The sequence below is a fragment of the Notechis scutatus genome, chromosome 16 (assembly GCF_049901735.1).
Source record: "Notechis scutatus isolate UNSWTSFEM ecotype Mainland chromosome 16, rNotScu1.2, whole genome shotgun sequence".
Taxonomy (NCBI): domain Eukaryota; kingdom Metazoa; phylum Chordata; class Lepidosauria; order Squamata; family Elapidae; genus Notechis; species Notechis scutatus.
The window spans coordinates 1,860,562-1,885,000 of NC_142024.1; the positions used below are offsets into that span (position 1 = coordinate 1,860,562).

The 24,439-nt window shown below is 48.3% G+C and overlaps 1 protein-coding gene across 1 annotated transcript in view; it reads right to left on the minus strand.

The window, feature by feature from the left end:
* Window positions 1-7,811: 7,811 nt before the first annotated feature.
* WNT4 (Wnt family member 4) overlaps window positions 7,812-24,439 on the minus strand; it is a 17,550-nt gene continuing 922 nt past the window's right edge. Inside the window, exons 2-5 of the mRNA XM_026690097.2 lie at window positions 14,206-14,441; window positions 10,328-10,459; window positions 9,818-9,960; window positions 7,812-8,396 (exon numbers count right to left, since the gene is read on the minus strand). Coding sequence (XP_026545882.1) covers window positions 7,926-8,396; window positions 9,818-9,960; window positions 10,328-10,459; window positions 14,206-14,441 — 982 coding nt within the window. The 3' untranslated portion in view covers window positions 7,812-7,925. The remainder of the gene's footprint in view (window positions 8,397-9,817; window positions 9,961-10,327; window positions 10,460-14,205; window positions 14,442-24,439) is intronic.

Consider the following 24,439-nt stretch of genomic DNA (forward strand, 5'->3'; position numbering starts at 1 on the left):
TTAATGATTTATTATTATTATTATTATTGTTTTGTTTTGTTCCTTCCCTAGCAGACTAATTCTTAGGTCTCTAGCCTCCAGACCCTCTTCCATCCTGCTAAGCTGTCCGTATTTCGGATTCTTGTGGGTTTTTTTTTTTTTTTTTTTTTGCAGCCGGCTTGGAGAGTGGGCTTTTCAATCCTTTGGGGCAGCTTGCCCAGGCAAGAGAACTGTCCCAAAACTGGGCGCTCCTTTGGAAGGGAGGCGCCAGCGGAACCTGCATCTCCTCTGAAGTGGCCTTGGCTCTCTCCTTTGCCCTCCCTTCCTTCCTCCAGGCAGGTGGGGGGAAACCTCGGCCCTCTCGATAATTAGCCCACATCGTGGGGTCAGTTCGGCCAAAAGCTTCCATCTCTGCGTGCGTTTTGGTGTGTTTTGTTGAAACACACTTGGGGGGTGGGTGGAAATCCCACCCGTTTTTTTGCCAATTGCTGGTGTTTTTGGGGTGGTATTCTTTTTGTTGTTAGTTGAGTTTCAGGAATAAAACAACACCACCCTCAAACCTGGCAACATATATAGGAGGTGTTAACGGACAAGAGCAAAGAGCCTCTGGGGTGGTTTGCTCCACACCCCCAACTCTCTTGGTGAGCAGAGCCAGCTATGATAGTAGGCCTGCGTTCAAAGTTCCCTCTCCCCACTCCCCCAAGCTGCCTTCGGAGGTTCGAGACTTGGAGCCTAGGGAACTCTCCGCGTGCCACTAAGTGGGTTTTTCATGGAAAGAGACCCCAAACAGGAGAAGGTATTTTGATAACGTGTTTTGCAAGGGCTGGTAAGAGGTTGGGATGGATTCCAGGAGGTCTCCTGGTGGGTGAGGATCTTCTTTTAACTTCACTCTTCACCGGGATCTTCCCAAAATATACTCTGGCTTTTAATAACCTTTTACAAATCTACCCAGATTCTAATTTCTCGTAGACTCATTAGTGTTGGAACTGATGGCTGTTTTTCTTCCCCTTTCTCCATGTCTGAGTTCTTTGTATATGCATTTTTTTTCCAGATGTATTAAACACAAACTATCTTCACAAGCCCGGCTAATAGCATAATTTCTTCTTCTTCCTACCCTTTCCTTCACCAGCACCCCAAGTTTGTTTTTTCCCCCCTTGCGTCTTTAAAATAAGCCCAATATCTATTTAAAAAATTGTCTTCGGCTGCAATGAGTTCTGGATTTCCCCCTCCTCTCCCCCCTCCCCAGCATTCATTCAGACCTCTCATTCCCTCTGTGCTGACTGGGGGCCTTCTTAGTTACGTTGCCACGTTGTGAAAACAGTTGTGTGTTGTCACAACAATGCCTAAGGGCTCCAATGTGACACGAGCTCCTTGGAAACATTGGAGTTTTCCAAAGAACGAATCCCCAAGGAAGCGATTCCCGGTTTAAAGGCACCTGCCCTCCACCGCCCCCGCCCCCCAGGGCCCACGATGGTGTTCCTTTGCAAAACACACAAGGTTGTGTTATTCCTGCTGCCCGCTGTTGTGTAACTGTGACAACACAAACTCCAGATTGATGCCCGGTGCCAACATTGACTGAGTTTTCTTGGCAGCGTTGAGAAAGCGGTTTGCTCTTTCTTTTCTTCCAAGGTGTTGTTTTGGTTTCTGGCTTGTCATGGGGCGCTGCCACCGTCAGAAATACGAGACAGTTGCCAAGCGTCCGAATGTGGGATGCTACGACGGCCATTAGTGCGAAAAATGATCCCAAGTCTCTCTCTCTCCGCCCCCCAGTGCCGTTGTTAACTTTGAACAGTCACTAAATGAACGGTTGTAAGTCGAGCACTAGCTGTACAGAGAGATTGAAAACACACACACACACACACACACACCCGTGTGATGTAGAGCTGCCTGATGCTCACTTCCTCATTCTGTTCAGAAAGCACGATGGGCCAATCGCTTCCATTTGCAAAACCTGCTTTTTTGCCTTTTTTTTTAAAAGAAAAAAGAAAACCAAACTTCCTTTCTTTCCGGTTTTATTTTTGAGTCGCCAGAGTTGCAGAGCTGCACTTTTGAAAGGGAACCACTAGATGGGGAAACCGAGTCGGTTTAGCCAGCTCATTCTCCCATTTCCCCCCCCCCCTACCCCCACCAGCCACACACCCCCCCCTCCCAAATTTCTATGTCGTTTCAGGGGACGGCTTGCATCCACTGGAGAAACCTCCCCACTCCAGGAGTTTATATTTCCAGCATCTTTCCCTAACGGTGCTGGCTGCATCCCCTGGACCGGCTGCCAAGTTGTTTACATCCGTGCTCTGAATGCATCAACAAGAGCTTTTCTGGAAAGAGCCACAGCAGCTGGGCCCGGGTGTGTGTGGGGGGAACCAGATTCTGCCCAGGGGGGAGGGAAGGTTAGGCTGCTGTTCTCGCGGAATACGGTGTGGCCCTTGAATTGACAGGGGCCCCCATTTATCTCTCAGTCTGTCTGTCCTCTATATCTGTCTATCAACCCTATCTATCATCTACCTATCTGTGTCTGTCAACCATGTGTTTATCATCTCTAAAGGGGTTGATTTCACCCTGTCCTAACTTCTCCGTGGCTCCTCCCTCCTCTTCCTCCATCACTCCTTGTCTCCTCTTCCTTCTCTTGCATGTCTTCCCTCACTCCTTGTCTCTGCCCCTCCTCCTCCTCCTCTTCTTTCTTGTCCTTCACCACACCTCCTTGTCTCCTTTTCCTTCTCTTGCATGTCTTCCAATATTCCTTCTCCCATCCTCTTTCTTGTCCTTCTCCATCACTCCTCCTTTTTCTTCTTCTCTTGCATGTCTTCCATCACTCTTCCTTGTCTCCTCCCCTCCTCCTCCTCCTCCTCCTCTTTCTTGTCCTTCACCACACCTCCTTGTCTCCTCCTCCTCTTGCCTGTCTTCCATCACTTCTCCCCTCCTCTTTCTTGTCCTCCATCACTCTTCCTTCTCCTCCTCCTCCTTCTATTGCATGTCTTCCATCACTCCTTGTCTCCTCCTCTTCCTCCTCTTGTCCTTCATCATTCCTCCTCCTTTTCCTTCTCTTGCATGTCTTCCATCATTCCTCCCCCTCCTCCTCCCCCTCCTCCTCCCTGCAGAACCGACCACTTGGGTTGTGAACCTCTGGCCACGCCAAGGATACCCGTTTATGGGATATTTATATCTCCTTGGCTCAGGACTTGGAAACAGGCCTTGCCTTGCCTGCCTGGCCTCTCCCACCTTCACCCCAAATTCAGGTGTGTGTGTGTGTGTGGGGGGTCTCAGCCCCTCTGCCTGAAGCTCCTCCTTTCTTGACCCCCTCTGGTCCTCCAACACAATCGAGTCTTTCTGCCTCCTCTTCACCCGATGGAAGCCTCCCTGTTGTTGCTTTTGGCAAGGTGAGGCTGCCTGGAGATGTTGAGTGGGAAGCCTGGTGTTTATTTTGGGCCAGATGGCAGTGGGGTGAGGAGGGGGAAAGGAACCCAGCTGCTAAGATCCGGGAGCAAGCAAGAGGAAAACACCTGTACATGTTTCTCTGGGGATTGGAGTCCAGCCCGATAGCAAGAGCTGCCTTAATATATACCTTTCGCAGCGCTTTTACAGCCCTACGCGGTTTAAATTCAGCCCATTGCCCCCAAACAACCTGGATCCTCCTCTTACCGACTTAAGGCCGAGTCAACCTTGAGTCGGTGAGGAGGATCGAACGGCTGGGCGTGGGCACAGTTGGCAAAACTGCAATACTGCATAGTAGCCACGGTGCCCCCACGGCAGAATAGAATAGGACACAGGATGGAATTAGAGCAAACTTGGCCGCTTGGAGACTTGTGGACTTCCCAACTCCCAGAATTCCTCCTCCGGTCACGTTAGCTCAGGGATTCTGGGAGTTTGCAAAGGCCCACAAGTCTTAAACTTGCCAAGTTTGAAGACCCTTGGAATAGAGGATAATACAGGATAGAGGATAGGATAGGAGGAGCCTTGGTGGTGCAGTGGTTAGAGTGCTGGACCGCAGGCCACCTCTGCTGACTATCTATCGGCTGTCTAGGTTGACTCGTCCTTCCGAGGTGGGTAAAACGAGGACCCAGATTGTCGGGGGCAACAGGCTGGCCCTGTAAAACGCTTAGAGGGCTGGGAAGTACTGTGAAGCGGTATATAAGTCTGAAATGCTATAAGTGGATAGGATAGAATATGGAAATAGAATGGAATGGAATGGAAATAGAATGTGGAATAGAATAATAGAATAGGAAAATAGGGTAGACAATAGAGAAAATACACAGAAAGTATGCAGAATAGAACGGAAAGCAGAAGGTGTGGGTGCTCCATCACTGGAGGCTTTTACGAAGAGACTGGACAGCAGGGGGTTGGACTAGAAGACCTCCAAGGTCCCCAATGACTGGGTTAATTCTGTTATTCTTCTGTTCCTCTTCCCGGAGGCCCTTCCAGCAATTGATCTTGCTTCTTCTTTTCTGGCTGCAAGGAGCCTTAAGTGGGCTCAAAAGAGCTTTGTGCATTTTTTTCTTTCTTTCTCCTTTTTATTTTCCCTTCTGGGACTCTCTTCTTCTTCTTCACGGCTTGCCAACGCTCGCAGCTCTGTGCTTTGCTCGTAAGGGGAACCCCCCTTCCTCTGTCCTAAGCTCCATGGGACACCAGAACTGAGCGAAACACACACCTCCACCCACCCAAAACTACCACACCGGAGGCTTTTAGCGTTTTGTTTTTTTCATGGAGACCTGGCCTCTTGCTTCTTTGGGAGACTCCTCCTTCCCACCCCAAAAAGACAGACAGACAGAACAAGTTTTGCCCTTCGATTGTTGCCTGTTGCTATTCTCGCCAGCAGCCCAAAATAGCAGCAGTGGATTTATCTCGTCCCCATTTGAAGCCCGCTGATCTGGTTGCCCTCCCCAAGATCCTGAGGCAATGAATTCCACAGGTTAACCAATTAAGAGACTCTTGTTGAAAAATAATAAGTCCTCCTTTGCTCTGGCTTGGATCTGGTGGCATTAGAGCCCTGGGAGTTTATAGAAAGCTGGTCGTCTGTCTTTCATTTCTTTCTTTCTTCCTCTCCCCCTCCTTCCTTCTCTCTCTCCGCCTTTCTTTTCCTTTCCTTCCTTCCCTCTGCCCCTTTCTCTCCCTTACACTCTCCTTTCCTTCTCTACCCTTTCCTTTTTCTCCTTCCTTCCCTCTACCCTTTTTAAATTTTCTTTCTCCCCTGTACTCTCTTCCCCTTCCTTTCTTCCTTCCTACCCTTCTTTCCTTTTTCTTTCCTCTTCCTTTCTCCCTTTCCTCTCCCCTTCTTTTTTCTCTCCCCTCCTTCTTTCCCTCTCCCTTTTCTCTCTCTCCCCCTTACTCTCTTCCCCTTCCTTCCTCCTCTCTACCCTTTCCTTTCTTTCTCTCTCCTTCCTTCCTTTCCTCTATCTTTTTCTTTCCTTTTCTTTCTCCCTCTTTTTCCTTTCTCTTTCTCCACATTTATTTGACTTTAATGTTGCTTCCGTTCTTCACCTCAGATTTGAGCTTTGTCAATGATTTCAAGGTTTCCGTTCACAGCCAAAAGGGAATGAAACAGAAATGCCATTTAAAAATAAAATAAAAATGTGAGTCAGACTAAGGGCCTACTGCAACTAGTTAGTTGTACAGTATTTTAGAAAAAAAACAGACACAACACACTGGAGGAAAAAAAAAAGGATTCAAACCTAAGAGACAAACGACCACATGGCTTGGAAAAACAGCCTCCGAGATTTCACCCCGATCCAGCATCCAAAGTTTGTGTGTGTGTGTGTGTGTGTGTGTGTGTAAAAAACTGTGTTGCAAAGAAAACCTACAAGGGGTCAAATCTGGCTTGATTTCTTCCTCAGCCAATGGAGAAACTCAGCACGATGACAGCTGAAAGCACATTTTGCACATGCACACACACACACACACACACACACACACACAAACCCCCAAAAACAACCCAGAGCAATCCAAAGCCGTGGGTTTTTTTTTTTCTACAACAGCCACGAGCGCAGCTCCTGGTTGCGTAGGGCGCCAGCTTTGCTGTGATAACTTGTGGCTGAAACGTTAAAAAGAGGCAGCCCCTGCCCCCAGCCCAAAATTTCTCCATTCAGTGTTGGACTCGGCAGAGAGACCCAATGGGAGACAGACCCACTTAACGACGGCGGGGGGATTCACTTAGGTCAAGGATTTACCCATCTAGTAAAAAAAAAAAGTATTTTCTCACAAGTCCCTGGCGGAGAATGTGCCACAACAGGCCAATGAGGTGTGCGCATAATTCTGTCTGCCCTATTTTCTTGGGGGTGGGGTGGGGGACAGAAAATGGGTAGGGGGTCCCTTACCGGGCACGGACGTTCAGCCTCCCCGGTCTCAAGAGAACTTCCTGTCTTGTTCAGCGGCCAAAAAACCCCCCTCCAGCTGGACCTCACCTCCAGCATCTTCCTGTGGCCCCATTAGCTCAGGCGGTGTTGTGCGCTGCCCCCCACCCACCCTCCCTGCCTGCCCCCTAACCTCTCCCCTCCGGTTGCAGGAGAAATGGGGGGGGGGGCTTCGAAGAGGAGAAACCCACCGTAAAAAGAAACCAGCAATCCGGAAAGTTGGTCCCCTCAAACCTGAAGAACGGATGCAGGAACTGGGCATGGATAGTCTAATGGAAAGAAGGACTTGGGGATGACATGATAGAAGTGTTCCAATATCTATGGGGCTGCCCCAAAGAAGAGAGGGAGGGGTCAAGGTATTCCCCAAAGCCCCTGAAGGCAGGGCAAGAAGCAAGGGATGGAAACTCACCATGGAGAGAAGCAACCTGGAATTCAGGAGGAATTTCTCGACAGGGAGAACAATGAACCAGTGGAACAACTGGCCACCAGAAGTGGTGGGTTGCTCCAACCCTGGAGGTTTCTAAGAAGGGACTGGACAGCCATTTGTGAATGGAACAGGAATACAGAACAGAATAGAAAATATGCAAAATAGAATAGAATACGGAATAAAAATGGAATAGAATAGGAGTAGAGAAAAAAGGAAGAAAAATGGAATAAAATAGGAATAGAATAGAATGCAGAATAAAACAGTAGAATAGAATGGAATAGGAATAGAATAGAATAAAGAAAAGAAAACAATAAAAATGGAATAGAATAGGAATAGAATAGAATGCAGAATAGAATACGAGTAGAGTAGAATAGAAATAGTGTAGTATAGAATAGAATAGATGAAGAATAGAATAGATGAATAGAATAGAAATAGTATAAAATAGAATAGATGAATAGAAATAGTATAGAATAGAATAGAATAGATGAATAGAATAGAATAGATGAATAGAATAGAATAGTATAGAATAGAGTAACAGTTGGAAGGGACCTTGGAGGTCTTCTAGTCCAGCCCCCTGCTCAGGCAGGAAACCCTATAAAGGTAGTTCTTGATTTACAACCATTCGTGTAGTGACCACTCAAAGTTATGCCACTGCAAAAAGTGACTCGGGACAGTTGTTTCACCCTTATGACCTTCGCAGAATTCCACATGGTCACGTGAGCAAAATTCAGTCACTCGGCCACTGACTTGCTTTTACGACGGTCGCAGTGTCCCTGTGTGTGTGTGTGTGTGTGTGTGTGTGTGTGTGTGTGTGTGTGATTCCCCCCTTATTAGTGGGAGCCCAGTAACTGGGGGAAGCTGGATTCCCCTTACAAAAAAACTCCCCCCTTATTAGTAACTTAACCCCTGCCCGCGATTCATTTAACACGACGGAGGCGGGAAAGCTCGTCCAACGGGGCCAACGTCCGATTTAACGAAGGCCTCCCTTAGCCACATGAAATTGGGGGGAGGGGACTCCGTCGTGGTTTTAAGTCGAAACTCCCCAAATTACAATCACGATTGGAAACCTTTTAAATATTTTTTTCTTCTCCCCCCTTTTTTTCTTTAAAAAAAAAAGATGCATTGTTCTTTTCTTTGGGACTCCTTTTTTGTCTTCTCCCCCCCCCAACCCCCCAAAGTCACCGACATGTGTGCATTTCCACCACCCGGTGGCACTGTTTACACTTGACAAAGCAGCACCAGTGGAATTTGCAGCTGCACCGCTCCACCACCTCGACTTCCTCCGTGTGGAACCCTCGGCCGCAGCACATCAGCTCGCAGCCGTCGATGGCCTTGGAGGTCTTGTTGCACGCCCTCCCATGGGTACCCAGCACGCCGTTCCGGAGGTCGTGGTCACAGAAATCGGGGCTGGGCTCCAGGTACACCAGGTCCTCGTCCGTGTGGGGCTTGAACTGGGAATTCTTGGGGACTAGCACCTTGGTGGAGGAGCCGATCCTCCGCTGCTCCACCTCCGTGGCGCCGTCGAACTTCTCCTTCAGCACGTTGCCCACTTTCCGGAAAGGCGGCATGGCTTTCCAGCAGGTCTTGACCTCGCACGAGCCTGACACGCCGTGGCACTTGCATTCCACCTTCATGTGGTTCAGGATGGCCTGGGAAAAAGTCAAGGGAGACACACCAAATGAATGGTGGGGCCTTTGGAAGAGAGAGGGGAGAGAAGAAGAGAGAAGAGAAAATAGAAGAGAAGAGGAGAGACGAGAAAAAAGAAGAGAAAATCGAAAAGAGAAAAAAGAGAAGAGAAAATAGAAGAGAGACGAGAAGAGAGACAAGAAAAAAGAAGAGAAAATTGAACAGAAAAAAAAAAAAAAAGAGAAAAAGAAAAGAAAAGAGAAGAGAAGAATAGAAAAGAAGAGAGATAGAAGGAGAAAAGAAGGAGATAAAATTGAGAAAGGAGAAGAGAAAAAAGAGAAAAGAGAAAAGAAAAGAGAGGAGAGTAAATAGAAGAAAAAAGGAGAAGAGAAAAAGAGGAGAAGAGAAAATAGAAGAAGAGAGAAGAGAAAGAGAAAATAAAAGAGAAAAGAGAAAAAAAGGAAAGGAGAGAAGAGTAAATAGAAGAGAGAAAAGGAGAGAGGAGGAGAGAAAATAGAAGAGAGAAGAGACTAAGAGGATTAAAAGGCCTGGAGACGAAAACATACGAAGAAGACCGGTTGCAGGGACTGGACTTGGCCAGGTGTAGAGAAAAGAAGGATTAAGGGGGGACACGATAGCAGCCTCCCAGTATTTGAGGGGCTGCCCCAAAGAAGAGGAAGGGGTCCACTTATTCTCCAAAGGACGGACAAGAAATAAGGGATGGAAAATAGTCAAGGAAAGAAACAACCTGGAACTAAGGAGGAATTTCCTGACAGGGAGGACAATTAACCAGTGGAACAACTTGCCACCAGAAGTGGTGGGTTCTCCATCCCTGGAGGCTTTTAAGAAGAGATGGGACAATCACTTCTCTGGAATGGTCGAGGGGTTGGACTAGAACACCTCCGAGGGCCCTCCCAGTTCTATTCTGATTGATTGATAGATTGACTGATAGATTGATTCATATTCTCTAGGGTCTCCTGCCTTGAGCAAGGGGTTGGACTAGAAGACCTCCGAGGTCCCTTCCGACCCTGTCATTCTGTATTCTGGGATGGAAGAGGTTGCCCTGGACAACATATTGAATTGAAAACCCCTGACATGGCATGACTATTGCAACAAGAGTTCCTATCCTGGGATAGAAGCTGCTTTTCAGCCTATTTGTCCTTGTTTTTGTTATTATCCTTGTCTTTATTATCCTGTACCGTCTGCCAGGTGGTAATAGTTCAAAAAAAAAGGGAGCCCAGGATGAGATGGATCTTTGAGGATGTACTGAACCTTTCTTAAAGCTCTTCCAAAGAGGGGAGAGGGCAACCCACGGTCCTCTGGGCCACGGCCGTAACCCTCTGGAGCGCTGTCCCATCTGCCCCCGTGCAACTGGCAAACCCTACGCAGGACGGTTTTGAGAAGTATTTGCTGGAGGGGTAACCAAGCCCATGGTGCTGTTTACCTTCCGCCCGGCTTCGTTGTTGTGGAGGTTCATGAGGGCTCGGTTGGAAGAGGCCCCTTTGCTTCTCTCTCTCACGTCCACGAAGGTTTGGGAGAAGGCGACCCCGTAAGCAATGTTGTCGGAGCAGCCAGACCACTGGAAGCCTGGAGAAGGGAGGGAAAAAGGGAAGATTGCTGTCGATCGGAGAGAATATTTGCAGCTCGGGGCTGACCTGCGTGGGCTCCTCGGAGCTGGGAGGGGTTTTCTGGCAGACGTTTCATGACCCAGCTAGGCAACATCATCAGTGCTAGAAGGTAGTGGGGTTTGCAGAGATGAAGAGGAGGAGGAAGAGGAGGAAAGGAAGGTAGGTAGGTAGGTAGGTAGATAGGTCAGTCGGTCGGTCCTTGTTGCTGTCTGAGCTTGGATGTTTTCATGCAGACGTTTCATGACCCAACTAGGGAACATCCTCAGTGCTAGAAGAGAGTGGGGTTTGCAAGGAGGAGGAGGAGGAGAGGAAGCAGAAACACTTACCCTGAGGACTGACACCCTGGACCGTGTGATCGCAGCCACACTTCTCCAGCTCTCCGCTGCTGCACGCCCTGGTCACGGCGAAGGCCACGCCAGCAGAGGAAATGGCGTAAACGAAGGCCGCTTCTCGCGTTCCTGGCAGAAACACACCCCCCAAAAAAGAAAAGTGACCCCTGTGATCACATTGTGCCTCTGCTAGATCAGAAAAAAACGGTTGTAAGTCACTAGCGAACTGTCGTAAGCCAAGGACTGCCTCTGTGTGTGTGTGTGTGTGTGTGAGAGAGAGAGAGAGAGAGAGAGATTAGATGGATAGAGATGGATGGATGGGAGACAAGAGAGAGAACGAGAGAGAGAGAGACGAAGATGGATGATGGATGGATGGGAGGCAGAGAAGAGAGAGATAGAGAGATAGATAAGAGATAGATGATGGGTGGAGGATGGATAGGAAAGAAGAAAGACAGAGACATGATGGATGGATGGATGGGAAAGAGAGAGAGAGAGAGAAAGAGAGAGAGAGATCTTCTTTTTCTTTACACTTTTTCAGACTTCTATCCCTCCTCTCTTTTTACTCTTTATCGTTTCTTTTGACCATTTAGTTTAATGTCATTTTTTTAAAAAAATGTGCCTGCTTTGGAAAAATATAATAAAATTATTTGAAAGAAAGAAAAAACAAACAAACCCTAAAGTTTCACAACAGACACCGGGGGTAAATTTTGTCCTTCTCCCGTCCAGGTTTGAAAAGGCTCTTGGTCTTACTACACTTTGACTTATTTGTTCAAAACCTCTGTGTGCGCGTGTGCGTTTGTGTGTTTTTAAAAAAACTCTCGGTTCCCAAAAAAAGGATGCCTAGATGTGGTCGGTCCAGCATGAATGGGAGCAGTTTGGGAGCAGGAGTGGGGGGTTAGTCAAACAGAAATGTGTCTCTTTGGATCAACTCGTGGCGGGAGTGGGGGGGTCTGGCCAAACCGCGCCCCCTGCTTCCCTCGGCTGTAATTCTGCGGACGCCGGTAAGAAGAGACGCAGAAGAAAGAGAAGAACCCAACAGAACTGGAGGGCGGCCTCTTCTCCCTCCCTGGGACGCGAACCCTGGGCCTCCCAGCCCTTGGGGGGAAAAAACGATGTTGAGGCTCTAGAAAAAGTGCAGAGAAGAGCAACCAGGATGATTAGGGGGACTGGAGGCTCAAACATACGAAGGACGGTTGCAGGAACTGGGCCTGGCTGGTCTAGGGAAGAAGAGAAGGACCAGGGGAGACAGGAGAGCAGTGCTCCAATATTTGAGGGGCTGCCACAGAGAGGAGGAAGGGGTCAAGCTATTTTCCAGAAGGCCAGACAAGGAATAATGGATGAAAACTGACCAAGGAGAGATTCGACCTGGAAATAAGGAGAAATTTTCTGCCAGTGAGGACAGTCAGCCCGTGGAACACAAGTTGTGGGAGCTTCATCATCCCTGGAGGCTTTCAAGAAGAGGCTGGACTGCCATCTGTCAGAAATGGTGTGGGGTCTCCTGCTTGGAAAGGGGGTTGGACTAGACAACCTTACAAGGTCCCTTCCAATTTCCTGACAGTGAGAACCATCAACCCAACGGAACAGAAGTTGCCTTCAGAAGTTGTGGGAGCTTCATCCTTGAAGGCTGTCAAGAAAAGACTGGATTGCTATTGGTCAGAAATGGTGTAGGGTCCCCTGCTTGGGCAGGGTGGGGGGTGGGGTTGGACTAGATGACCTACACACAGTCCCTTCCCACTGCTAAATCTACCACCCTAGGAGAAACGGGCCACAACGCTTCCTCCTCCTCCTCCGAGGGGCTAATCCTCAAGCCCATTCCCTCTGGAGAAGCCGCCGTCGTGTGATGCCAGCGGGTGGGTGGGTGGGTCAACCCAAAGGAAGGGAACATTGGTTTGAGGTAGCTTCTCCGTCCCATCTTGCGGACGCCCCCGTTCCTGCCAAGGGCGGTTGGCCCGCCCGACAGAGGCTCCTGTCTCCAAGGAGGCCTCTGCCCTTCGCTTCAACTCCCTCGCCCATCCTCCCCTCCCCTCCAAACGCAGCCCAGGAGGGGACAGAGGTGACCTCCTTCGCGAGAGGAGAGGCTTTGGGGAGGAAAAAGCCCTCCCCCCCTCCTTAAAAAAACTTTCCAAATTTGGGCACTTTTGGCTTCGGGACTTCCAATCTGGAGAAGCGACTGCCAGGACCTTTTGCATTAATTGTGGTTAATGACAGAGTTGGTTTTGCTCTGTGGCCCGCCCGAAAGAGAGAGCGAGAGAGAGGGAGCTTCATTCCTTGGTATTTTTGGTATTTCCAGGGCACAGATCTCCGGGCAGCATTTCCTTTCCCTCTCTCCCCTCCCTGAAGAAAAGCAAGAGAAAGTTAAATAAGAAGCCAAGGGGGCTTTGCAAAAGGACGAGGCTCCCCGCTTCCTTGGTTAAACCGGAGGCCGGATGCAATTCCAGCGACCAATAAATGGAGACAGAAGCATTTCTACCCAATCTCACCCCTTTTCCTGGCTTTTTTTTTTTAACCTCCACTCCCCCTTCTGCAAATGCCCTGAAAATCTGTCAGTAAGGTGCAGCTGCAAAGGGGAGACTCTCTTGCCAAAATAAAACAACACACACAAAAAAACATGGTATTTGAACATTAGAACCTCAAAAGCAGGAGAGAGGGGAGAAAAAAAAAGGAATTTATGTCTCCACCACGTTTGGCAGCTCTTGTTCCACACTGCAACCTTTTATTGCAGGCTCTGGTGACCGACTAGGAAGGCTGAGTGACTGAATAAAAGGTGTGCAGGGGAGGAAGAGAAGGAAGGAGGGTTGAAAGACAGAGGAGAAGGAGAGGAGGGAGTGACGGAGGGGGAGAAGGAAGAAGGAGAGTTGGAAGACAGGAGAAGGAGTGGATGGAGGAGAAGAGGAGAAAGAGTTGGAAGACAGGAGAAGGGAAAGGAGGAGAGCATGGAGAAGAGGGAGTGATGGAGGAGAAGGAAGGAAGGAAGAATTGGAAGACAGGAGAAGATGGGAAAAGAGGATGGAGGAAAAGAGAAGTGAGTGATGAGAAGAAGGAAGGAAGGAAGGAGGAGAGACGGAGAAGGAGAGGATGGAGGAAAAAGAAGAAAAGGAGAAGGAGGGTTGGAAGACAAAGTGGAGGAGAGGATGGAGAAGAAGGAGTGATGGAGGAGGAGAAGGAAGGAAGGAGGAGATGGAGAAGGAGAGGACGGAGGAAAAAGAGGAGAAGAAAAGGAGAAGGAGGGTTGGAAGAGAAAGTGCAGGAGAGGATGGAGAAGGAGTGATGGAGGAGGAGAAGGAAGGAAGAGACGGAGAAGGAGTTTGAAGACGGAGGAGAAGGAAAGGATGGAGGAGGAGAAAGAGGAGAAGAAAGAAGGAAGGTTGGAAGATGATGATGGAGGAGAAGGAAGAAGGAGAGGAGGGTTGGAAGACAGGAGGAGAAGAGGAAGAGGAGGAGGAGGAGGAGGAAGAAGAGAAGAAGGAGGAGGAGGAGAAGAAGAGAAGAAGAGAAGGAGAAGGAAAGGAGGAGGAGAAGAGAAGGAGGAGGAGGAGGAGGAGAAGAAGAAGGAGGAGGAGAAGAGAAGAAGGAGGAGGAGGAGGAGAGGAAGAAGGAGGAGGAGAAGAGGAAGAAGGAGGAGGAGGAGGAGGAGAAAAGGAGGAGGAGGAGGAGAAGAGAAGGAGGAGGAGGAGGAAGAAGAAATTCAAAGCTGTCAAAATGTTCCTCAACCACAGCGACTTCCAAAAGCGCATGGACTTCAACCCCACCCACCCCAGAATTCCCTTCCCCGTCCCCGCCAGGCGGTTTCAAAAGTCCCCTCCTCTGCCTCTCCCCCTCCCCGCCGACCTCCTGCCCACCCCCTCCCCCACCCCTGGCTGGGGACCCTCCCCTACCTTGCGTGACCACCTTGCCAAACACCGGCAGGCTCTCCAAGGTGGAGCAGTTCCACCGGCGGTTCCGGAACTGGAACTGACACTCCTCAATGGCCAGCTGGGCCCCGCGGCGCACGGCGTCCATGACCTCCAGGTTCCTCTTGCACATCTGGACCTGGCGCTGGATCAGGCCCTTCAGCTTCTCGCAGGTCTCCTCCTCGGAGATGCTGCCCACCGACGAGAGCTTGGCCAGGTACCTGCGGGAGGAGGAAGAGGAGGAGAAGCGCGTCTGGGACGTTGGGAAGGTGTCCAACCGGACGGCAGCTTCGCTCCGCTTGATGAACCCCAAAGTCTTGGCCAGGATAACCATGTCCGAAGGGACCTCAGAGGTCTTCTAGTCCAACCCACTGCCTGAGCAGGAAACCCTCGACCATTCCAGACAACGGGTGGTCCGGTCTCTTCTTGAAAGCCTCCAAGGATGGAGCAACCCACAACTTCTGAAGGGAAGTTATTCCATCCATCCATCCTCCCTCCCTCCCTCTGTCACGTATCTTATCTGTCAATCTCAACATCATAGGCCTGGAAAGGGATCTTGGAGGTCGTCTAGTCCAACCCCCTGCTCAGGCAGGAGACCCTAGGCCACTCCAGACGAATGGCTGTCCAGTCTCTTCTTGAAAACTCTCCAGTGTTGGAGCAACTTGCCACTTCTGGTGGCAAGCAGTTCCACTGGTTCCTTGTCCTCCCCGTTAGGAAGTATTTCCTTAGTTCCGGGTTGGATGAGTCTCCATCCATGGCTTCTTGTCCTTCCTTCAGTGGCTTTGGAGAATAGCTTGACTCCCTCTTCTTTAGGGCGGCCCCTGAGATATTGGAAACGCTGCTATCCTGTCGCCCCACCCACCCACCCACCCAAAATCCTCTTTTTCTCTAGACTGGCCATGCGGCCAGCTACATTTCCTGGGATGGAGCCCCTAGCTACGGGCAAAGGCTTAACCGGGAGATACCCAGCTTGGTTTGTCACACAAACCAGGTTTCCTTCCTTGTTTCAGGGTGCTGTCTCTCCCCCCCCATGATCAGCCCCCCTCCCCAAACCTGTCCCGCAGCCTGTCGCTTCTCCAGCTCCCAACAGCTGTCCTTTGTCTGGGAGACAGATGGGGCTGGCCCTGTCACGTCTTCAGGAGGCTCACTGTATCCCAGGGCTGTTCGGAGAAGCCAAAGACCGTGGAGATGCGGCCAAAGTCAGCACAAGAAGGACAGCGGCTGCCAGGAACCTCCCTGGGCCTGGGCAGCGTTGTGATCCCCAGAGGCTCCCTCTAAAACCACTTCCCTCCCGAAGGCCAGGCCGAGATTGAGACATGTATGTATGTATGTATGTATCTGTCTATCTGTCTGTCTGTATGTATCTGTCTGTCTGTCTATCTATCTATCTATCTATCTATCTATCTATCTATCTATCTATCTATCTATCTATCTATCTATCTATCTATCTATCTATCTATCTATCTATCTATCTATCTATCTATCTATCTATCTATCTATCTATCATCTATCTATCTATCTATCTATCTATTATCTATTCTATCTATCTATCTATCTATCTATCTATCTATCTATCTATCTATCTATCTATCTATCTATCTATCTATCTATCTATCTATCTATCTATCATCTATCTATCATCTATCTATCTATCTATCTATCCATATCTATCTATCTATCTATCTATCTATCTATCTATCTATCTATCTATCTATCTATCTATCTATCTATCTATCTATCTATCTATCTATCTATCTATCTATCTATCATATCTATCTATCTATCTATCTATCTATCTATCATCTATCTATCTATCTATCTATCTATCTATCTATCTATCTATCTATCTATCTATCTATCTATCTATCTATCTATCTATCTATCTATCTATCTATCTATCTATCTATCTATCTATCTATCTATCTATCTATCTATCCATCCATCCATCCATCCATCCATCCATCCATCCATCTATCTATCTGTATATATATATAATATATTCCCTGGGGGTCAGCGCTGGCAACCCCTGCAGGCTGCAGCTGCAGAAGATGAAAGGCTGCTGGGGGACCAGAGCACATGGCTCCGGGTGAACTCCAGAGTCACGGGAATCGTCAGGCTAGAAGGGGCTTAGAATAACGGAGTTTGAGGAGGGGGACCTTGGAGGTCTTCTAGTCCAACTCCCTGCTCCAGGCAGGAAACCTATCATTCCAGACAACTTGGCTGTCCAGTCTCTTCTTAAAAAACCTCCAGTGTTGGAGGCACCCACAACTTCCGGTGGCAGGCTGTTCCACTGAGGATGGATCTGGGATTGAAGGATAACAGAGTTGGGAGGGACCCGGGAGGTCTTCTAGTCCAACCCCCTGTTCAAGGAGGAGACCCTAGACCATTTCAATGAATGAATCAGAATAGAGCTTGGAAGGGACCCCGGAGGTCTTCTAGTCCAACCCCCTGTTCAAGGAGGAGACCCTAGACCATTTCAATGAATGAATCAGAATAGAGCTGGAAGGGACCCCGGAGGTCTTCTAGTCCAACCCCCTGTTCAAGGAGGAGACCCTAGACCATCTCAATGAATGAATCAGAATAGAGCTGGAAGGGACCCCGGAGGGACCCGGAGGTCTTCTAGTCCAACCCCTGTTCAAGGAGGAGACCCTAGACCATTTCAATGAATGAATCAGAATAGAGCTTGGAAGGACCCCAGAGGTCTTCTAGTCCAACCCGTTGTCACGCACTCTTCGCAAGGGATGACCAGATGCCCCACAAGGACAGGAGGCGTGGGGGGGGGGGTGGGGTGAAGGCGAGGCTGCCATTTTGGCAGCGCCAGCGGTTCTTTTTTTTTTTCTCCCCCTCCCCCCTTCCTTCCTTCCTTTCTTTCCAGCTGATGGGAGCATCAAACGGAGAGGCGGAGGCGTCTCCAGAGCTCCTCTTTCAAATCCTTCCAAACAGATGCTCCAGATAAAGAGTTTTTTTTCCCCCCCAAACAAATCCTTATTACTGTGGTGGGGAGGATCAAAATGAAGATTAACGTGTTATTTCAACGATAAACGGGCCGCTGTCCTCCAGGCTCAAGAGGGAACGGGGAAAAAAAAAAAGAAGGGGAAAAAGAAGGAAAAATCCAATTTCCCAGATGTCTCTGTCCGCGAGGCTCAGCAAAGCTTTGTGAAACAGGGGGGCTGCCCACCCACCCACTCACCTCCCCGCTTTCCTGTTTAGAAAGCCTGGGAGTTTTTTTTCTTTTTAAGAAGAGACTGGGCAGTCCCTTTTCTGAAAGGGCCTGGGGCCTCCTGCTTGAGCAGTGGGGTTGGACTAGATGACCTCCAAGGCCCCTTCCCACTCCGCCATTCTTTGACCCCTATGGCCTCACGGTTCAAGCCCGAGCTACAAATACCCTCTTCTAGTAATTCTGCACCTTTGCGCATATCCTGCCTTTTACCTACGGGCCTAAAGGTGAGGCGTACTAGGAAAGTTTGCCAACCAGCTGCCAATTCAATGAAGACTTCACGCAGGTAGCAGCAGGTAGATAAGAGGTGGAAGGAGAACTATATTGGAGAGAGAGAGAGAAGGGGAGAAAGAGAGAGAAGGGGAGAGAGGAGAGAGGAAGAGAAGAAGTGAGGGGAGAGAGAGGGGGGAGAGAAAGAGAAGGGAAGAGAGAGAGAAGGAGAGAGAGTGAGAAAAAGAGAGAAGGGGAGAGAGAAAGAGGAGAGTGAGTGAGAGAGAAGGATAGAGAGAAGGGAGAGAGAGAGAGAAAGAAGGAGTGAGGGAAGGAGAGAGAGAGAGGAAGAGAGGGGAGAGAGTGAGAAAGGGGAGAGAAGAGGAGAGTGAGTGAGAGAGAAGGATAGAGAGAAGGGGAGAGAGAGAGAGAGAAAGAAGGGAAAAGAGAAGGAGAGAGAGTGAGAGTGGGAAAAGGAGAGAGAAGGGGAGAGAGAAGGAGAGAGAGAGAAAGGAGAGAGACTGAGAAGGATAGAGAGGAGAGGAGAGAGAGAAGGAGTGAGGGAAGGGAAGAGAGAGAGAAGGGGAGAGAGTGAGAAAAGGAGAGAAAAGGGGAGAGAAAGAGGAAAGAGAGAGAAAAGGGGAGAGAAGGATAGAGAGAAGGGGAGAGGAGAGAGAAAGAAGGAGCGAGGGAAGGGGAGAGAGAGAGGAAGAGAAGGGGAGAGAGTGAGAAAAGGGGAGAGAAAGAGGAGAGAGAAGGAGAGAAAGAGAGAGAGAGAGAATGAACACAGCACCTGGCTGGAATTCATACAAGGCAATTTGCAAAGACATGCCAGTCTCAACACGCCTGGGGAGCATTCTAGCCCTTCTAACATTTTGACAGATTCTCTTTCCCTTTTTAAAAAACTCCAAACACCTCTTGACAAGAGAAGGAAAAATAAACCAGCATCTTCACCGGTCGGTCGGGAGAAGGGCAGGACCAAGGTGCTGGGGGGGGATTTCCCAGCTGTAAGACAAGGCCTGCCCCCAAAAAGAGGGCATAGAATAGAATACAATGGAATAGAGAGAAAGAATAGAAAAGAAAAAAAGAATAGAAAGAGAATAGAAAACAGAATGGAAAACAGAATAGAATATAGAATAGAATGTATGGAGATAATAGAATAGAATAGAAAATTAGAATAGAATAGAATTAGAACAGAACAGAACAGAACAGAATACAATATATGGAAATAATAGAATAGAATAGGAGAAGAGAAGAAGAGAAGAGTGAATATAGAATTGAACAGAATACAGAAGAGAAGAGAATAAGGAATAAGGGAAAGGTAGTAGAATATACAATAGAATAGAATATAGAAAAAGAATAGAAAAGAAAAAAGAAAAGAAAAGAACAGAAAGAGAATAGAAAACAGAATAGAATATAGAATAGAATAAGGAATAGAAAAAAGAATAGGATATAGAATAGGATATAGGATATAGGATAGAATGGAATGGAATGGAACGGAATGGAATAAGCAGAGTCAGAAGGGGCCTTCGAGGCCTTCTAGTCCAACCCCCTTGCCTAGGCAGGAATCCCTATATACCCTACACTTACAAACTCTTCTTGGCGTGTAAGCTCCTCCCTCCTCTCTCCCTTCCACCAGATATCTCCCCTTTCCCCCCAGGGAGTTCGAGGCAGCCGAGGTGGCACCACAACATCCAACCACAACCACTCCTTGGGGTGGGAGGCCAGGCCGAGACTTTCCCAACGGCTCCCGGGGGCCAAGCGGTTTGAATGCCGGGCCCTGCTCCAGCCTCCGCCCCACCACCACCGCCGCCTTTTCACCTTCAGGCTCCCTAAGGCCACGTGTGGCTAGTCTCTCACTCACAGCGTGGCTTTCTTTTTCTTTTAACGGCGCAAAGCCCCCTCCCCAGTGGGGGGCTGCTTGGGCCCCCTCGTTGGACCTCGTGAAAGATTTAGCCAGGGTTTCTATCCCAAGATACTACTCCTCCTCAACCGAAGCACAGGGGTTGTTCTCGATACGCTCGGATTACTCATTACAAAACCGATCCCAGCCAGGAAGCTCGCTAGATGAACAAAAATCTCTCTTTTTATATATATATATATATAAAATATAAACCTTCCTTCCCTTGGCCTCATTCAAGAGACCATCAGGGAGGGAATTAAGAGGGACAGAATCGTTCAAAGTGACAACGGCAGTGAAGAAGAAGAAAGAAGGAGGAGGAGAAGGAGAAGAAGAGGAGGAGGAGGAAGGAAGAAGGAGAAGGAGGAGGAGGAGGAGGAGGAAGGAAGAAGGAGGAGGAAGAAGAAGGAGGAGGAGGAGAAGGAGAAGAAGAAAAGAAGAAGAAGAAGAAGAAGAAGAAGAAGAAGAAAGAAAGGAGGAGAAGGAGGAGAAGGAGGAGAAGGAGAAGAAGAGGAGGAAGGAAGAAGGAGAAGGAGAAGACTTAAGGACTATTTTTCACACTGAACAACCTTTGGGCCATCGAAGTTCAGGTCCTTGGCCATCCACCGACTCGTATTTATAACGGTTGCAGCGTCCCTTTTGCGACAAACAAAGAGTCAAGTGGGGAGGCCAGATTTAACTTAACCACCAGGTGATTAAACAGATAACAGATAATCAGAGTGGGAAGGGACCTTGCAGGTCATCTAGTCCAACCCCCCACTGCCTAAGCAGGAGGCCCTACCCCATTTCTGACAGAGGGCAGTCCAGTCTCTTCTTGAAAGCCTCCAGGGATGAAGCTGCCACAACTTCCGAGGGCAACTTCTGTTCCATTGAATATAGAACACCAGAGTTGGAAGGGACCTTGTAGGTCATCTAGTCCAACCCCTCTTCCCAAGCAGGAGGCCCTACACCATTTGTGACAGAGGGCAGTCCAGTCTTTTCTTGATAATATAAATATAAATATAAATCTGTTCATCTCCCATCAGCTGCCTAAAGGGGAAAAGAACACTTTCCTCACCAGGGTAAAAAAAAACACAACCTTGGGTGGAACGGCTCCCACACCTGGGCACGCAACACACGCACACACACACTGCCACGGAAACCCCAGCATCCCTCCTGTCAGCAGATGCAGACTGGGTAGTGATACACAAACCCACCCACCCACCCCAAAAAAGTCAGCAAAGCCAAAGAAGGTTTCTTCCCCTTTCCCCCTGTTGTCCCCCCAAAAGAGAAAAAAATACAGGACAAGACATAGATCAGCGTGGAACTGCTCCAAGGATTTAATATCACTTGGGGAAAAAAATCATCTCATTTTCTTCAAACCTCATCCTCCCTCCCTCCCCCACCCCAGTTTCTCATCTCGAGGTCAAAAGAACCAAAATGGGGGATGCCACCGTCCCATACGGGCAAATCCAACAATGCTGACCCCGTCGTCCCACTGCCGACGCCCTGGTATCTCAAGGGCAACCTGGAGAATGGCGAAACCAGGCCCCGAGACCTCAAAAAAAACCCACCGAGAGTTGGAAGAAATAACGTTCAGCCCGTTTCAAATCCCACCATCGCAACAGAGGGGTTGCGTTTCCACCAAAAAGCAGCTGGATTTACACAACATGCACACAAGAAAGTGGGGAGGGGAAACCCACTTTGTATTTATTCATCGTGGCTTTTTTCTCTAAGGCAGGGATCTCCAAACTTGCCCAATTTAAGAGCTGTGGACTTTTCAACAGATTAAGAGTTCTGGACTTCAATTCCCAGAGTTAAGACTTGTGGACTTCAACTGTCAGAATAAAGACCTGTAGGCTTCAATTCCCAGGGAATTAAGACTTGTGAACTTCAACTTCCAAAATTAAGAACTGTGGACTTCAATTCGCAGGGAATTAAGACTTGTGGACTCCCAAGAATTAAAACTTGCGGCTTCAACCCTTAGAATCAAGACCTGTAAACTCCCAGAAATCTGCAGTTTTGGAGACCCCCCTGCTCTATAAAGAATTCAGGACCAATTTTTTTTAAAAAGCGGAGTCCATCTATTTTATTCCAAGGATCACCCGATAGGATGCCGTCGAGTCGTTTCATGTGCTTTAGCACTCAGCCTGTTGGCCGTTACCTGCCTTTACGTCTTCTCCAAAGGGGGGGAAAAAGAAAAAAAAACACAGTGAAAACTTAACAGCCAATGACGTCTCCCAGGCCCAGGGTGCATCCCAGGGACTAGGGCCTTGAGGCGGCTTTGAAATTTGCAGCTTTGACCACAGCTTCTTGGTTTACTCTCAGATGCGGCCCCACCCCAGAAATATCCCTACCCCTGAGACGTTTTAGGATCCCAGGTGTTGCAAAGGGCCAGGATATATCCCCACACACGCATGCAAACGACGCAACGGTTCCACGGCTGGCCTCAATCTCCCTCAAACCAGTTCCCAGCTCGGCATCCGGGTCATGATTTAAGCTGCAAATATTTACCTCTGTTTTTATGATAATTGTTTAATCGCACTTGTTGTTCAGTGGAAGGGAAAAGAAAAAAAAACCCAGGGCAGGCTACAAAGTTGGCCGGTGGCCCCAAATGGAGGCCACAAAAAATCCTCGTCTTACGACTACAAATCCAGCCCCCCAAATTTCCGCGGTTGAAGTGACTCCCTTTGCTTACGTGAGTTTTGCCTCGTTTTATGACCTTTCTCGCCTCGGTCGCTAAGTGAGCCCTGGCAGTTGTGAAGCCAAAGCCGCACAGGAGTTCAGCAAATCCAGCTTCTCCCCCCACCCCCGTTGACTTGGCTGGGCGAGCGTCGCAAAGGGGATCTCGCATGATGCCCCCCGGCCCCCACCCAAGGATGCCGTGACCGTCGTAAATGTGAGTCAGTTGCCGAGCAGCCGAACGTTAAGTCACATGACCATTGGGACACTGCCAACGGTCGTTAAGTGTGAACAACGGTCCCGCGTCCCTTTTTTTCCAGGGCCGTTGCAACTTTGAACGGACGGACACTAAACAAACTCAATTACTTAAGTCAATTACTATCTGTAGGTCAAAAAACCCACTTTAGTGACCAGCAGCGACTTATACTCCTGCCCAAAGAGGTCTTCACAACTTCTACTTCTCCATCCTGTTTAAAGCAATAAATTGCCTTTTTTTCCTTCTTCTTCCCCTTTCCCTAAATGCCTTATTTCAGCCTTGCAAGAGAGGAAAATCACAGGAGGTCCCTATTGAGAGTCTAAAAGCATCCGTTTAAAAAGCAAGGGAAAACCCAGGCTAAGTCTGGTCTAACTATTTTGTTTTTTCTCTCTGACCCTCTTGAAAACGGGGCAGGGCTGTTGTGTAAAAGCAAAACGTGGTGGTTGTCATGTTGTTAACTTCTACTGTGCTAAAGAGACGAAGTGCCATTTTCTTTCCTTTTCTCCCTTGGCGCTATATTTCTTTTCTTTTCCCTCCCTCCCTTAGTTTTCCACTACCTTTTTATTTTCCTTTGTATTTTGTACTTTCAAAAATCAATAAAAATAACATATCTATCTATCTGTTTTTGAGTGTGTGTGTGTGTGTGTGTGTGTGTGTAGAGAGAGAGACAGAGAGAAAAAAGAGAGAGAGACAGAGGACAGACAGAGAGAAAAGAGAGACAGAGAAAGAGAGAGACAGAGAGAGACAGAGAGAAAGAGAGAGAGAGAAAGAGAGACAGAGAGAGAGACAGACAGACAGACAGAAAGAGACAGACAGACAGACAGACAGACAGACAGACAGACAGACAGAGAAAAGAGAGAGACAGAGAAAGAGAGAGACAGAGAGAAAAAGAGAGAGAGACAGAGGGACAGACAGAGAGAAAGAGAGAGACAGAGAAAGAGAGAGACAGAGAGAGACAGAGAGAAAGAGAGAGAGAGAAAGAGAGACAGAGAGAGAAAGAGAGACAGACAGACAGACAGACACACACACAGACACAGACACACACACACACAGAACTTCCAGTCTTGAGGAAAAAAAAGTGGTGGGGGGGGAGAAATAAATGAAAAAAAAATTAAAATTAAATAATTTATAAATAAATTAAACCCACGCATTTTACAAAATTTGGTTGGCTTTTAAAGCAAGAGGCTGGGTCATTTCAAGCCTTATTGTCCGTGATTGTGCGAGGAATGATAACTCTCTAAAAGTGGGTTTATTGTTTACCCAGAATAAAAGGTTTAGCCAGAAAAAGTTGGATTACAAGCCTTTAAACGGGGAATGGAGGAGATAAGTTGGATCAACATTTGAATTGTGGCAGTAAACCTGCAAACTAGCATTTATTCCTCAGCCTGGCTGCATCCTTGTTTTGTGCTCCCTTAATATATTCTCTTTCTCTCATCTATCTATCTATCTATCTATCTATCTATCTATCTATCTATTATCCACCTACCTACCTACCTGTCTATCTATCTAGTCTACCTATTTCCTTACCAATTTACCTCCAAAAGGTGTGAGTTGCTCCAACACTGGAAGAGATTGGACAGCCATTTATTTGTCTGAAATGGGGTAGGATTTTCTGCCTAAACGGGGTTGGACTGGAAGACCTCCAGGTCCCTGTTCTTATTCTTGTTCTTATTCTAACCTACCTACCTACCTGTATCTCTCTCTCTCTCTCTCTCTTTCTCCCTCTCTTTCTCTCTCTTTCTTGGTTTCTCTTTCTTTTGCTCTCTCTCCCTCCCTCTCTCTCTCTCTCTCTCACACACACACACACAGACACACATTCTCTCTTCACAACAATTCTGCTAGGTAGGCCACTCCAGAGGTGCCCAACCCCCCCAGCCTCGCCAATCCCTACAAACCCCGAGCCCCCATCATCCCCCGCAATTCCGCGCCCGTTCGGCTCTCCCGCTCGGGGGACCCCACCCCCGTCCCCAACCTT